At 51.8% G+C, this 15,335-nt stretch overlaps 2 protein-coding genes across 5 annotated transcripts; both read left to right on the top strand.

Moving 5' to 3' along the window:
- The first annotated feature begins 647 nt into the window (after positions 1 to 647).
- On the top strand, positions 648 to 8,250 carry eif4h (eukaryotic translation initiation factor 4h). 3 transcript variants are annotated; one of them, XM_077565564.1, is made up of 8 exons: positions 664 to 983; positions 2,255 to 2,448; positions 4,042 to 4,106; positions 4,181 to 4,280; positions 4,451 to 4,519; positions 5,424 to 5,582; positions 5,643 to 5,758; positions 7,794 to 8,250. In XM_077565564.1, exons 1-8 carry the CDS (start codon positions 922 to 924, stop codon positions 7,797 to 7,799), a joined length of 771 nt encoding a protein of 256 aa, XP_077421690.1. In that variant the 5' UTR covers positions 664 to 921; the 3' UTR covers positions 7,800 to 8,250. The 3 variants fall into 3 exon arrangements, with proteins under 3 accessions (XP_077421691.1, XP_077421689.1, XP_077421690.1); XM_077565563.1 differs by lacking the exon at positions 7,794 to 8,250 and having other exon boundaries at positions 657 to 983; positions 5,643 to 7,787; XM_077565565.1 differs by lacking the exons at positions 4,451 to 4,519; positions 7,794 to 8,250 and having other exon boundaries at positions 648 to 983; positions 5,643 to 7,787.
- Positions 8,251 to 9,159: 909 nt separating this feature from the next.
- Positions 9,160 to 15,072, top strand: rffl (ring finger and FYVE-like domain containing E3 ubiquitin protein ligase). 2 transcript variants are annotated; one of them, XM_077565337.1, is made up of 6 exons: positions 9,160 to 9,572; positions 10,521 to 10,705; positions 11,874 to 12,071; positions 13,091 to 13,332; positions 13,647 to 13,867; positions 14,645 to 15,072. In XM_077565337.1, the coding sequence occupies exons 2-6, from the start codon at positions 10,523 to 10,525 to the stop codon at positions 14,827 to 14,829; spliced, it is 1,029 nt and encodes a 342-aa protein (XP_077421463.1). In that variant the 5' UTR covers positions 9,160 to 9,572; positions 10,521 to 10,522; the 3' UTR covers positions 14,830 to 15,072. The 2 variants fall into 2 exon arrangements, with proteins under 2 accessions (XP_077421463.1, XP_077421461.1); XM_077565335.1 differs by having other exon boundaries at positions 9,171 to 9,572; positions 13,091 to 13,342; positions 13,651 to 13,867.
- The last annotated feature ends 263 nt before the right edge of the window (positions 15,073 to 15,335 follow it).

The following is a 15,335-nucleotide window of genomic DNA, read 5'->3' on the forward strand; positions in this document are numbered from 1 at the left end:
CGAATGGCGCAAAAAGCGAACTTCACCGTCTGCATTCGTCATTCAGATTACAGTCGAGGACAAAATCCGTTTGAGCTCCCCTACAAAAATGGGATTGTTTTAAAAAAAAAAGTTCTCAAGTCCTTTAACAGAGCGACACATTTTAACACAGCCTCTGTAGACAGCCTAGTCTTTTTTAATTTTAGATGCTTCCATTATTTGACTCTGAGATATTCCACACAAAAAACATACCCTGGCCAAAATGTGTGTCAGCCTCCCGGATCCTAATAGTCCATTGAAAATCCTTTTTGCTGGATAACAGCCTGCAGTTAGCGCTACATTTTGCGGCAATTTGTTTCCCAGATGTGCTTTCACTTGAGAGTTGATGAATATTGTGACGACACGATGCAGACAAATCTTTGAGTCTTGGCAATGAAATGTACATGCAGACTTGATTGGTTGGCGTGAAAACGCTGCAGATGAAATCACGATATTCAAGATTGGCGACATTGGTGAGCGGCAACGTAAGATGGCCGCCGTTGGCTTCACTTCTCCCAACGGCACGACGGTCAATTCTTCCGCGCCAACAGGAGAATGACGCCGTCAAGAAGCGACCGTGTTGTGGGATTGCTGTTTGGTGACGTCATCAATGTGAGACGGTGTCGTGTTGTGGGACTTGTGTCGAGCTCGTTTAGAAGCCCCCGGGTTTGGGGGCGTGTCATTCAGTGACGTTCACTTCATGAGATCCTGCTAGCTGTCACTAAACTTGCGAGAAGATTCGACGACGAAACGGAAGCCCCTGCAGCTGGCGAGCCAACCAATGCTGCCTTCGCGATCAGGCGCTCCGCGGACACCTAAAAGCTTTCCCGGCGTGACGTCAAGGCCCTCCTTGTGGCCCCGCCCTCACCCCCCCGACCCCCTCCGCACACAGCAGCAGCAGTAATGGCGGACTACGACTTCGATGATCGGGACCGGGCCTACAGCAGCTTCGGCGGCAACAGAGGGTGAGTCCGTCCGAGCCTCCCGCCGAATGGCCGCCACGCCGCCCCCGTCCCGAGGCTTGCGCGCACGCATGCCGGCTCGGGGCCAGGCGAGCCCGTCCGGGCGGCGGGCGAACACCGCGCTTTGCTCACTGGGTGGCAGGCTGCAGACTGGCTGCTGGAGCTAACGTGCTAACGAGCTAACGTGCTAACGGGCAAGCCGCTTGAAGCTGTCGCAAACGAAACGAGCCAAGCGGCCAGCGGCGGCCGTCCGACATTTGCAAGGAAATCTGCTGCTGCTGCTGTGGCGGCGGCGGCCCGCGTGGCCTCCGCGTTGTGTGGTGGAGACTGCCTGGGCGCCTGTCTTGAGCCACGCACGCACGCACGCACGCACGCAAACAGGCACGCAGCAGCAGCACATCGCTGCGTTTCCCCCAAATGATGCGACTTCTGGTGGCCGTGTTTTGCGCTTGTAACGCGGGAGGGAGCAGTCGGTGGCGGTCGGTGTGCTTTGGTGTGCTTTGGTGCGCTTTGGTGCTCCTCCAACGCTGCGGCATCGCATCGCGATGGCAGCTGCCTCCGTTTAGCACTTCCCCAAGCTCGCAACTCGGGTCGCTCTTATTTCCAATCACGTTAGCCCACTCGAGCCATTTATTCATTCAAGCGCTTCCAAAAAACACTTGTTCCGTCTTTAGGACACCTTTGCTTGCCCAACAGGTGGTCTGTCATCTGCAATGTCAGTCTTTCAATTACGGGTGTTCCATAGCACCTTTTTGGCAGTACAGGTAGTCACCGATACCAAGTACACGTACTACGAGTACTCTTGGCACATCAAATTCCCCCCGAACAAATCCAAGGACAGAAAAAACCTGGGGGAAAAAAACTATCGCATGCATCCCAGCACAGCAATTTTCCTTCAAGTTGCATAAAATGAATGTCAGTTTTCTCCCAATTTCTAATTTCTTGTTCCTGATGGGCCAGTCGATACTCTTATCAGCCGCCGTTGCAAGTACCGATACCTGATAAAATGGCAGGGTACCGATACCTGCTACCAGTAGTCGCCCGTCCCTAGTTTGCGGTCCAAGCAGCCGTTGGGGCGATGTGAGTCCAGTCATGCGCTGCTTCCCGTCTGCGTCCCAACGCGACTTGTACAACTGCGTCCGTCTTGTCAATAAGTCGCCAAAGAAAAAAAGGTTCCTCGTGTTGATTGTAAATTGTGACGATGGCTGACCAAGAGTTGCAGCGCTGGTACGTGTTGGCCGGCTTCTCACGGCGGGCTCCCCTCCTCCCCTCAGGCCCCGCGGCGGCGGCGGCGCCGGCCCCCCCGGAGGTCGGCGCATGAAGGAGCTTCCGACGGAGCCGCCCTACACCGCCTACGTGGGCAACCTGCCGCCAAACACGGTCCAGGGAGACCTGGACAACATCTTCAAGGACCTCAGCATACGCAGCGTGCGGCTGGTGCGCGACAAAGAGACTGACAAGTTCAAAGGTGAGCCCGCACAAACCGGCCGCCCGCACAAACCGGCCGCACAAACCGGCCGCCCGCACAAACCGGCCGCCCGCCCGCCCGCCTTTCTTGGCCTGATGTGCCGTGACACGTGTGCAACGGGGAACATTCGCTAGCATGTTGACGTGCGTCTGGAAATGTTGACAACTTTTAACTTGTTTGTCTGCCTTGTAAATGGAGTGATGGGAATCCGACCCGAGTTGCGGCAGCGCATGGAAAAAACTGTTTGGGGGTTTGGGGGGGGGGGCAGATCCTGTAAATGATGCTAAAGTAGACGGAAGCGGTGGTCGGCCAAGAACAACACAAGCGAGAGTGCCGGAAAATACGAAGCAAAGTGAGCAAAGGGCTAGCCGCCAATTTGTGAACACACTTGAACTTTGACCCGACAATTGACAGAACAACACGTGATCAACAATATCCGTCTTTTCTTTCAAAATATGAAATGATGTGCAACAAGCGTTTTGAAAATGTGACGGCAAGACGACTAGTTGGCTCGCTTGGCAAATTTCTTTCCAGGACCAGGGTGGGAAATGGCGGCTTCCGAGGAATGGCGAGATCCGAGCTAAGCGATTGATTGCATGCGCTGCAGTACTGCCCCCCCAAAAAAAAAAGTCTTTGTTGGCGTTCCGATTGGCAGGACTGCCGGCCAATCGAGCAACTCCGCGACAAAACGGCAAATGAGCCTCGTCTGGCGCACGCACTCGATATCGGCGCCGCGCCGCGAGTCCATTTCATTTGCTTTCCCGGACCATATTCATGAAAAGCAGCGCTCGGTCGTCGTCTTTATCGGCATAGTAGCAAAAAACTTCTTTTCAGCTTCCAAATCAATTGACTCTGACTCAGCGGTCGCCATCTTGACTCGTCCTACGTGCCGATCACGTTCATGTGCACTTGACGGGCGCTCGGAAAACTTCGTTTCCTGAGAAGCCAACGATGCCTTCGACTCAATAACTCGTCCGCCGCCGCCAATGTGCTTAAGCATATTTAGTTTTTTTATTGCATTGTACTTTGTAAATATTTTATTTAATGCACTGTGAGGAAAAGTAGTTCATAATGGATGATGTCATTTCAATTTAATTGGTTTCTATTTCATTAAAAATGTGTTTTTTTTGTTGACATATTCTTACTATTTAATTTGTAACAATTTGATCCAATTAAATTTTGACACAAAATTGCATGCGGTTCAATTCACAAGCAACCTCTCGTGTTCGTAAGTTGAGGACGACCTTTACATGGTCCAAACTTTTGCCGTTGCTTAAATGCATGATCAGAACTTTTCCTTTTGATGGCTATTTGCTTCTTTTTCAGTCGTTGAAAACATTTGGTTCTGGTGGCTCGCGTGCCGTCCCGGTACCGTCCAACAGCGAGTTGGGACATTTTGGAGCGGCGTGCGCGGCTCGGTCGGTAGAGCGGCGGGAGGTTGCGCTTTCCACCCTCAGCCCTTGTGAGCATGCGGCAGTGCCCTTGAGCAAGAGCGTGATGTTGCATCATCAGGACGGCACAAAAAGCCCGAAAGGCCGTTTCCGTTTGCTAGCGCTGACGTGGCGTGCTGTGCGCGTTGTCTTCCTCCCTCAGGTTTCTGTTACGTGGAGTTTGACGATTTGGAGTCTCTGAAGGAGGCCTTGGCGTACGACGGTGCCGTGAGTCCATCGCCCGCCAGCCAGCCTCTTTGCCGGCAGCCCGCTCACCGTCTTTGTCGCCTTCCGCCCCGCAGGATTTAGGCTCCAGGTCACTTCGCGTGGACATCGCCGAGGGGCGGAGACAAGCGCGAGGGGGGGGGACCGGCTTCGGCTTCCCCAAAGACGACTCTCGAGGTACTCTGGCGAGCGCTCGCGTTCTTCACGTTCTTCGCGTTCTTCACGTTCTTCACGTTCATCACATGCTCACCGGCCGCTGGTCACGGGAACGCCGATCCGCCGATCCGACGTTCCGGCGTTCCGGCGTCGGATCGGCGAGGCGGTGTTAACGGGCGTGTCGTCTGCAGGCCAAGGAGGTCGAGGAGGAGGCGGTCCCCGAGGAGGACGCGACGACTTCATGGATCCGCCCGGTGGAGGTGCGACCAATCAGATGGCAGGACTGGCAACTCGCGTGCATGGCTGCACATTTGCTCATCTGCATATTCATGTCATGTCTTTGCTTCTGCTGGTGATGAAGAATCATCGTGCGCTCGTTCCTCAATCACCAGGAAGGGATTTTCCGGGGACGTTCGCCAAATTCCCATAACCGGCTGAGGAAATACTTTCGAAAAAATTGCTTTAGCTTCTTTAACATGTCCAATCAGAAAGGTGGACTTTCAAGTGCAACTTTTGACTGTTGGCGAAGACTCTTGACAAGTCGAAAAAACCTATGAAACCATGATTTGGATTTTGGCCCTAAATGTGTGCAGCGTGTAAACGGCATTAAGGGGGAAGTTACAAAACGTGATGCCTTTAACGCGAACACTGAAATGTTGTATGCGGTGGCTTGAAGAACGGCTTTGAAGAACGGTCTTGGGTCTTGGAGAAGAGTCTTGGGTCTTGAACTGCCTTGAGAAACCTTCTTGAGCGGTCTTTGGTCTCGAAGAAGGCGATCTCGACGTTGGCCTCCTCTTGTTGCTGCCGGTGAGAAGCAGAAGATTTAGCTGGCAAAGCAAAAGGCCGCCGGGAGCTTCCGATAATCCACCGTAGGAAGCCGCGTATTGGCTTGAGTGGGGTCGCAGCGCCCTCTGGTGGACAAACGCTGCGAGCACCTGATTCTGAGTGACTCAGCATTTCCTGTTTGCTCAGACAGGAAGGATGTTGGCCTTTATTTGGACTGATGATGTTCATTTGTAAAAGGGATTTCGCGATGAACTATTTTGGCCCACTTGGAAAATCCCGACATGGTGATTGGGGGAGGAGGAAAGGAGTGTCTGACCCTGGGTTGATTTGAGCGCATGGCGGCCGTGCTGAGCGGCGTCCTCGGCGTCTGCTTTTCAGGTTTCAAAGATGACGACTTTTCGGGAGGACGGAGTCGGGGAGGCGGCCGAGGAGGCGACAGGCGGGGCGCCGGCGCTGCCAGCGGCGGGATGGGGCGCTTCAGAGAAGGGCCGCCGCCTCGCGGAGGAGGCATGACCGACTTCAGGGAACCATCGGACGGTACGTCAGGAATCGCACCGCAGGCCAGCACGCACATTGACCGGCCGCTTTCTTTCTCAGAGGAGCGCGCCCAGAGACCACGCCTCCAGCTGAAGCCTCGGACGGTGTCGGAGCCCCTCAACCAAGTGGCCAACCCCAACTCCGCCATCTTTGGGGGCGCCAAGCCGCGAGAGGAGGTGATTTCCCGGGAGAAAGCTAAAGACTGAAGGAGGGTGGGAGGGGCGGGGTTCGGGTGACCGACGGCAAGCGGACGCCGCCCCCCTCGTCGTCTTCCTCTTCGTTGTTGTCTTTTGCATCAGCGCATATTTTCATTCTTAGCTCTTATTAAGCGTCCGGCGCCGTTTCTCCAAATTGTCATGTAAATATGCAGCAAATCTCTCTTTGGCGATTTGGCCCACGCCGCGAATGGAGTTGAGTTGAATGGCTTGTTGCCAGATACGGAAAGATGCTTCCGGTTGCCAGAAAGGTGAAATGATTGCAGACTTTGAATGTGGGCATGGCGGGAAAAAAAGGAGGAAAAAAAAGTTGGCCCGATTTGGACGAAATGCCAAGTCGAGCGAGCGGCAGAAAAATAAGAGCCAATTTGAGATGCTGAAATTCCACCGTGAGCCTAAAAAAGGCTCTCCGCCCTTTGCAGGTGTGTCAGCTTTTGCATTTTCATCAGCAAAGTGACAAGCGGGCCACCCTCTTTCTCCAAAACGTGGCCCCGTCGGCCAGAAGAAATGGGCCGGCCCGCCTGCGTCGTCCTTGCGCGTTTTGCGCGACTTTTCTGCTCACACAAAAAGCCAAACTTGTCGTCGGCCTTCCTCGCTGCGTCGTGGCCAATCCCAGCAGAGGCAGGCGGCCATTTTGTCACCTTTCTATTTGTCGCCATCGGCCCCGAGGGTTGCGCCTCGTTTGCAAGTGGACCCAAGGTCAAATGAGGTCAAAGGGCGTTTGACGGTAGAATTTGGAAGCAACGTATCGGGCTTTCACGCAGACTTGTCGACGCGTGTTTGGCATTTCTGGGCTCCGCCCTCTCACTTTGGCTTACTGTGACATCACAGCAGGCCACATCCACGTCCCCTTTCCTAAGACCTGAAGCCCCGCCCCCTTGAAGGCAAACACCATCTGGTTTGCTGGTCATTTTATGGCCGCGGCGACAACGAGCTCGTCTTGTTGCCGCGGCGATAGTTGCGCTGCCCTCACTGCAATCGGCCATTTTGTTTACCGTTAAAATCCTTGACGTGATTTGTTGTGAAACGTTCAGAAACACTTGATGGCGTCACGCTGGGAAGTGACTGATGCTTGCTTCGGCTCACTTCCCGGCATCATGAACTCACCGCCAGCACTTGTTTTCCGCGGCATGCGCCACCGCTCGTCTCAATCGAACTGGAGCGATGACTTCCTCCGTTTCCATCCGTTCTGCTGGCAAGCAAGTGAAATTGGTCGATGAATTTGCTCAAACGTTCGACTGCTGCTTACTGAACAATGCAAATGGATCAAACTTTTGTTCACAAAGACACTGTTTTCATTTGCTAGATTTAGATTTAGTCAATTGCACGCACTCGTGTATAATCCGCCCCTCCACCAAACAGATGAATACATCCGGGAAAAAAAGGTACTTTTTTTAAAATCCGAGTGAATAATATGAATGAATCCAGATTGCAAACATCTCAATCAAGTGTAAATGCTTTTCAATCCAGTTTGAAAATGATAGTTTCTTTTCTAATAACTTTGATGAAGCTTTCAAAGTAGTTTGAAAAGGATTATTTCCAAAATCATCTTGGAGTCATTTTCGTAAGCTTTTTTGTTTGTTTAGCGTTTCTTAACTTTGCTTTGAAATCTCTCGGCGTGTGAAGCAGATCGAGTTGCGTTGTGGATGATGTGCTACAAATCACAGATTCCCTTTTGAGTTTTTGCTAAATGTCAACACAATGTGAATCATTTTGATTTCTGATTCTGGCCCCTGTATAACCCCCCCCAATGTATGTATTTTTTTGAAAATGAGCGCTCTTGACGGGACCGCGTAGAACACATTCTTGTGCGAGTCTGCCAAGGTGAGTCCCGATGCTGTGAAAAGGGCTGCCGGTCAATGAGTTAATGTTGTTGACGCTTTTTGCGAAAGGTTCGATCGGCCTCTCGGGCCCACGGCAGCGGCGGCGCTCAATGCTTGTTTTGCGTGTTACTGAGGTTGTTGTTGTTGATCTGCTCGTGTGTCTTCCATTGCAGCAGTGACGCGTTTGCGGCAGCCGAGCGAGCGGACGCCGGAAGAGCAGAAAGAAAAGCAGAAAAAAGGTTTCGTTGTGTCAGTGTGGACCACCAGAAGAAAGAGCAAAGTCCAAATTGTTGCCCAAGCAAGCAGCACATTACACAATCTCGTTTCACTTCCTTTCCCCGCAAGTTGTCGCTTTCTGCTCCTGGTCCACACCTGCTCGCTCCCTCCCTTCCGGTCCGGTCCAGGCTCGGCTCTGGGCCCAGTCCAGACTCGGCATCGGACCGCGTCCCGTATCTATGTGCTCTTGTGGACCGGGTCGGGGTGTGTCATTGTTTGGGTTCTTGTCTCGTGTGTTCTGGATGTCGCAGACACTTTCTTACTGTACAAAAGAAATAAAACGGCTGTTTTAAATGTTTTTTTTTTTCTCTTGGTGACAATGACGGCAATAAACGGAATCATCAAACAGTGTGATTTCGCCTCAGAGCAATTTCATTTGTCCCAATGTCCTGACTTGATTGAGACGGGGCCAGCCGTGTTGGGAAGGCCGCTTGAGACTCGTTTGATTTGTGGGGGCCACATGCACATTTCTTTTGTCAGATTGAGGACGCATTCTCATTTCTTCAATCTGATCGTGTCAAGTGGGCTAGACCGCTCATTTCAAGCTCTAAATCATTACAAATGGCCCAAATCATCACAAGTACATTAGGAAGGGAACATTATTAACCCCTAGGCGGCATTGTGACCCGTTTTGGGCTTTTTGTTGGTTCTGGCCAAGCCATTTCAAAATAAAATACTGCCCACGGGTTTTAAACATACATTCCAAATAAAATTACACAGACGTCCTATACTCAACACAAGCAGAAATAGCCATTCCTGCCTTGCCACCTTCCCCCTCATACAAAGTTAATTGACAAAATATAAAGCTGCTTGAGTTGACGAAACCAGTTTGTCACACACGTTTGCGTCATACTGGAACTAGAACTACTTCCTGCTTCCGTGTATAAGAATCATGGGAAATGAAGTCAGAACGAACGCCAGCTGAGCGTTTCCGCGGCGCATGTTTTCATTTAAAGACAGGGTAAACTTACTTGTACTGTATGTGAATGTGTGTTTCCCCCAGTTTTATAAACAACGTTTTGCTTATATTCAACGGTCGATAGCTGCGTGGAGAAGCAAAAAAAAAAAGAAGTACTGTTCTGACTCGTGTTCCGCGGCGAACTCGAGGTGCGTTCAATGATCACTCAGACAGTAGGGCATTTATCTCATAGAAGTAGGCGTTCAGTGCGCCAACATTTGATCATTTATTTGACTTTGACGCACCAAAATCAGGAAAGCTGCATGTCAACTTCAGTTCCAGGTGAGCCCCCGCCCCAGCGGTGGGAAAGTAACTAACAACACTGCCACATCATCGGAAAGCGAGCAAAAAAGGCTACAGAATAGCGAGTGCATGACTTATTAAGTGTTGTTGAACTGCCAACCAAGATGGCATTGCCATTTAGCATTACATTAGTTATCAATAGTTCCTGGTGAGAATTTATTGTAAGTTACATTTTCAGCGAATTGTTGTGTTACGGGTTTAAATTTGGAAAATAGTCACCCTAACTTAAGTGCACTTGTATTAAAAGCAGTTGCGCGTTGATATGACGTCGCGGGCATATTTGCGTTTCGTGACCGTATCACCTGCACGCGACCTGATGACGTATGGAGACCACCTGATGACATCACCGGCCACCTTGTTCCTGTTTGGCTCGCGAGTTGCTAGCCGTCGAAAGCCGTCACCAACGTGGCGACAGGTGAGAAAAGCTTGGCTTCTTTCTTTCTTTCTTGTTTGTTCCTTTCACAATGTTGTCGTTGAACTTTTTCAACTTTTGGGCTGCTCTGCTGACAAAGCCGCCGCTAGCTCGGTTAGCTTAGCACGCTCGCGCAGTGTCCAATCTCGTCGAAAGTGCGAGCAAAGTGTGGAAAGCGAAGAGGAAAGTTGAGAATTGTTGCCTTCTGCCAATGGCGTTGACGTTGGAAGTTAGAAAGGTGGCTCGTGTTGACGTCAAACCAAAGTGGCGGAAGTCAAAGTGCGCCAGCCAAAAGCGTGACACAAACTTTGAGCAAGTCTTTGAAAATGGCGAACAAAGCCGTCAAAGTTGAGCTGAGGAGCGAATCTCAACTTTCGGCACCTGACAATTACTCAAGCTTGCTTGGAGAAAATGGCTTGAAAGCAACGACGAGGTGAGGCGTCGTGTGGAAAGTCACAAGAACAACAACGTCAACACGTCTTGTCTTCATGACTGGATCTTGATTCATGACCTCAGAATGATGACAAATCCTCAACTAACTATTTGTCAGAAAGTTGTGACGTGGGGTCGCTCCCTCTTTAAAAAAAAGAGGGGGGGGGGGGGTGTGGGGCGGAAGTACCTCTTTGAATGGATTGCTTTTAGTGTGCTTAATGTTGAGGGGAGCCTCTCTTCCTTCTTTTGCCTTCGTTTGCCTTCTTTTGCCTTCGTTTGCCTTCGTTTGCCTTCGTTTGCCTTCGTTTGCCTTCGTTTGCCTTCGTTTGCCTTCGTTTGGCTGTATGCGGCTCCCAGTTGGAAAAGTTTGCAAATGTTCCCAAATGCAGGCAACGAACGCTGCGTTGCCTGCAATGTGGGCGTCATGTTGTTGTCGTTTGTTGCCAGAAATGTGGGCGTCATGTTGTTGTCGTTTGTTGCCAGAAATGTGGGCGTCATGTTGTTGTCGTTTGTTGCCAGAAATGTGGGCGTCATGTTGTCATTGGCTGTGTTTGGACTCTGCGGATAACGAGGCAGGCGGGGCTGAGACGCACCCTCGGTCCTACACCAACTCCGCCTTCAGCGGCCAGCCCACTCCGCCCCCCGAACAACAACTACACGTCTGTAAGGCTTGTGGCCGACGCCTGGACACGCCCACCACCAAGGTAACCGCAGCAACAAGACAATATTTCCACAAAATGCTGAGTCTGCTTGAATTGGCCACTAGATGCCGGTTCGACGCTTTAGCGCACTTCTCAAAAGTCAGTCAGCTTTCAATAAGCACTAATACTGTCTGTGACCGCACGATTGGCTGCTTGCACACCCCTTTGAAGTTTTGGTGAAAGAGACACTGCCAACATGGATGCCTTTATCCTCTCATTAATGTGCATTGTCCTAAAATAGAGCCAGCAAGTCCTAGTTAGCCCCAAGGATATCATGAGTAGCCTACGGCTCCATTGTGAAAATAGGCCAGTGGCGACGTCATGGCGGCGTCATGGCACACCGTGACGTGACCAGGTTCTGCCACAAACGCATCTTTTTGGAATCCATCATATCATCCATTATGAATACAGCACAGCGTGCACATCTACAAACTTCTGCTCATTATGCGAATGGCCTTCCATGCAGGACACATGACATACGATTGTATTTATTAAAACTTCACACGGTACGCGCTTCTTCTGTACCAAAAATGGATTATTTTGTTTAAAATTAAAATTGGGGCAGCAACTCACGATTATTTTCATAATCGGCTTTAACTTCTTGATGATTTTGTCGATGAATTGGATGGGGGGGGGGGCATGTTTACATTTCCATCGCGTGATTGAAATTGCACAGACATAAATTGATGAAATTGATAGTTTTTTTTTGAGCTTCTGCTTATGGAAGATGGGCCCATGCCTGGTGGCCGCTTCTAATGTGCCACGGAGGAGGCGGGACTTGCGACTTCCGTGTGTCACACATCGGCGCTCTTTCTGGTTGCTGTTTGCGACGTGTGGGCCGCGTCCCGTTGCTTGCGCTTCTGCCCTGGCTTGCGCGGTCCCGTCCATCGGTGCGAGCGTGTCTGTCTCCGTTGTCCGAAGCATTTCAGAGAGCGGAGACGAACTGCGTGCACGATTGGGAGGCGCAGGGTTGGGGGTGCGAGTGTTGGGACGCGGCCTGTGTGTCGCAGCAGTGGCCGGAAACGGCGAGAGTGTGTGACTTCCGGAAGTCGTTTACGCCATTCAAATGTCCAGCAAGTGTGATTGATTGGGAAGGAGCGACCGATCGCCAGCGTTGATCGGTCTCAGCTGCGCCCGCCCGACCGCCAATCAATGTTGGTTTCGCCACCAGCACGTGTGCGCCGACTGCAAAGAGAACTACTGCGGCCGCTGCTCGGCCCAGTCGGAGCCCCGCCCCCGCCTGTGTCACACCTGCCGGCGTTTCCACGGCAACCTGCTGCAACGCGCCGAGCTGATGAAGCTGAAAGTCAAAGAGCTGCGAGACTACCTGCACCTGCACCACGTCGCCACGCACCTGTGCCGCGAGAAGGTACGTCGGCGACAACTTTTGTCTTGTTTTTTGCCTGTTGAAAGAGACCTTCAATGTTTACTCTTCCTAACAGTTTGAAGTGTCCTCATTTGGGCCGAAGTCAAAACAAAGCCGTCTCAGCTCTTTCACGCGATCCAACTTGGACTTAATTTGTCGAGCTCTTCTCTCAGGCGCAATCGGGGATGCACGTCAATGTTACTTTGTTGATATTGCGCTTTTGGAAGGCAGAAGGAAGGAAGAATACTTCCACGTGGTCACAGTGCAAGGCATGGGATCGAACCCGCGACCTCTGGCTTGCGAGACGACCACTCTCACTGAGCCACGCCGCCCCCGAGGGCTCGGTTTGCGAACGTCACGCGATCCCAGTCGCACAACAGCTGAGCCCCGAGACCCGCACCCGAGCAATTGTGATGTCATCTTCAGTCGACAGCAAGTGACAAAATGAAAACGGCTGCTTTCTGCTGCTTCACTCGGATTCCGCGAATGAAAAAACGTCCGTCTTCGATGTGAGTGGCAACGCATGCAAATGAGTTGCATTTTGGGGGCTTTCCCACCGCCAGAACTTTTGGAGAACTTTTCCATTTACCTTGGCCTTTTTCCACCAACAGCAATTTCCCGGCTAATGACAAATCTCAGCAGCAGGGTTCTGGTTCCGGGCTGGAACTTTGAGGGGGCGGGCTGCACTGACCAAGGCAACGTCAAATTTGGGGTGGGGGGGGGGGGGGGGGTGTTGTTTTGACATCGGCTGCGCTCATCAAACTCGTACGTCCTCAAACGCATTTGAATAAATGACCAAGAACTCTTAAGACGCTGTGGAAAGCAAATGACAAATTCCCTGCAGAACTTTTACAACCAAGAACTCGGTTTAGCGGAACTCAAAGGTTGAGTGAGCTTGTTGGTGGAAAAGCAGCTGTTGTTGGTAACAAAAGCTTTCACTTGGCTTGCGTTTAGATAAAAAAGACAACAAAAAAAAAGCTCTTTGTACTTGCTTGCTTTTCAACGGAGGCGTTCTCGTGCAGGAGGAGCTGGTGGAACTGATCCTGAGTCAGCAGCCGTCTGCGTCCGAACCCCCCGACCGCGACCCCGCCGTAGAAGCCCCGGTGCCGACCGGCGACCCCGACGCCTCCGACCGGATCCCCGTCGCCGACCGCACCGTCGGTATCGACCTCCCTGACCCCAGCCCGACAGTCGCGACTCCCGACAGCGCCCCCGCAGATGCAGATGCTTTGGACCGGGACCAGGACCAGGACCAGGACCAGGACCAGGATCAGGTAGGATTTCTATTATATTCAATCCATTGATTGTTGTTCTTATTTGAAATGGGAAAAACAAACACAAATAATTGTGGATGTTGACAGCTGTGAAATGCTTGAAGATGTTTTTTCCTTCTCATGTTGAGGGAAAAAGAAGCCTTTATGCAGTTGAGTGGACGTTTTCATTGTTGTGTTGACGTCTTCGTCCATGAGGACATTAAAGCTGATTTTGACGTGACGTGTTCTTCAGTGTCGGGTCCAAAAAGCTTTGCAAGCACTGACAGCCGGACGGTTCTGGCGGCCGCCCGCCCTTTGCTCTCCTTCAGGAATGGGACCCCGAGGACGTCGGGGACGCGGCGGACGCGGCGGGCCGCAGGGCCTCGCTGTCGGACTTGACCGGCGAGGACGACGTGGATGCGCTGAGCGTGCGGCAGCTGAAAGAAATTCTGGCCCGCAACTTTGTCAACTTCAAAGGCTGCTGCGAGAAGTGGGAGCTGATGGAGAGAGTCGCTCGCCTCTACCGCGACCGCCACGACAACCGCCGTGAGTTGACGCTTTTGCTCCCGAGCCGCTTCCGCCTGCGCAAAAGTCCGCTTCTGCCCGCCATCTTTCTGTCGCCGGCGTCTGTCCCTTCGACGCTCGCTCGTTCAATTCGTCCGCGGCCTTTTGTAACTTTTCATTTTCTACTTCCCAAAAGTGACTTTGACTTTGAAATGATGGACTAACAAATTAAACCGACATCCCTTTGGCTAATAATAATAATGACGCATGAGATGCGTTTGCAAGCACTTGAGGACGGATCTGGTGGCGGGAAGCTCGTCCTTGTCATATTGTAGCCATCATGGCTGACCGAGATGAAAAGTTTACCAAGATAACGTTTTGGATGTGGAACGTTCCGCCGACACGTTGAGTGCGTGTCGGCACGTGACGTGCACACTCCATGATGTTGAATTTGACGACGGCGCCTGCCCTACACACGACCCTGCCACTTCCTGGTCGTAGCAAGAGGTGGAGCCAGCGGCGGCCATCTTATGTTGCCGCTCACTCGCTGCCTTTTCACCTTCTTTTCTGCTTGCCCGGCGTGGGGGTCCGGGGGAGGCGCGACACGCACGTTTGATGGCTAGGAATGGAAATGTTGCCGTGTAATGTCATGGCCTCCTGTTGTCACAAGCATCAACAATCAAATGAAAGTCAACACACGCGCCAAACATCTCAATTGATCAGAAAGAGGAAATTGGGGCAGAGCTCAGTGTTGTGGCCAAATGTGGTACTACACGGCCACCGGCCAAGCAACTATTTGACCGCAATGTCTCCCTCTAGAGGACGGCGGCGGTCCGGCAGGCTCTGATCACAACCTGTGTCGCATCTGCATGGACGCGCCCATCGACTGCGTGCTGCTGGAATGCGGTCACATGATCACGTGCACCAAATGTGGCAAGCGGATGAGCGAGTGTCCCATCTGCCGGCAGTTCGTCATCAGAGCCGTCCACGTCTTCCGATCCTGACGCAGGTACCGCGCACGCGCCCGCCCGCCGGCCAGCGCTCTTATTTCGGAGGCGCGCGCGGCACCGACCGACCGACCGACCGACGGGCTCGCTTGTCCACGCGAGTGGAAGCGCTCCGCAGTCCAATCTTTTGTGTGATTTGAGGACCAAACCTTGCTGGTGGTGTTTTTTGTTTTTCTTGCCCTACTTGGCTTCACGTACTTTCTGATCCGCATGCAAACAAATAAAACAAGTTTTCCTGTCGAGGACTCGATGGTTTTTCAGGCTTGACCTCGTCAGAGCTCCCGAATATGAACATACTCAAGTGCAAGTAGTGCTCGTGGGCTCCCTCTAGTGGGCTGTCCCAGAATGTCTGATCTCATTTTCCAACCTTGAAATGGTCGACAACAGCTTGTGAAACTTTTGACGCTTGAATGACACATTTTCATGTCGCTTTTATGTGCAATGACCTTTCGATTGTACTTTCATGTTTTGCTTGTTTGTAAAATCCTTCTTCTAAGCACGTA

This window comes from Vanacampus margaritifer, chromosome 5, assembly GCF_051991255.1.
Source record: "Vanacampus margaritifer isolate UIUO_Vmar chromosome 5, RoL_Vmar_1.0, whole genome shotgun sequence".
Classification (NCBI taxonomy): Eukaryota; Metazoa; Chordata; class Actinopteri; order Syngnathiformes; family Syngnathidae; genus Vanacampus; species Vanacampus margaritifer.

Excerpts from the sequence above, each read along its gene's own strand:
- eif4h (XM_077565563.1), top strand. The coding sequence starts at position 922 with ATGGCGGACTACGACTTCGATGATCGGGACCGGGCCTACAGCAGCTTC. Across the intron at positions 4,281-4,450 it reads CCCCAAAGACGACTCTCGAG|GCCAAGGAGGTCGAGGAGGA; the intron begins GTACTCTGGCGA and ends TGTCGTCTGCAG. Across the intron at positions 5,583-5,642 it reads CTTCAGGGAACCATCGGACG|AGGAGCGCGCCCAGAGACCA; the intron begins GTACGTCAGGAA and ends TTTCTTTCTCAG.
- rffl (XM_077565335.1), top strand. The coding sequence starts at position 10,523 with ATGTGGGCGTCATGTTGTCATTGGCTGTGTTTGGACTCTGCGGATAAC. Across the intron at positions 12,072-13,090 it reads CGCACCTGTGCCGCGAGAAG|GAGGAGCTGGTGGAACTGAT; the intron begins GTACGTCGGCGA and ends GTTCTCGTGCAG. Across the intron at positions 13,868-14,644 it reads CGACCGCCACGACAACCGCC|AGGACGGCGGCGGTCCGGCA; the intron begins GTGAGTTGACGC and ends GTCTCCCTCTAG.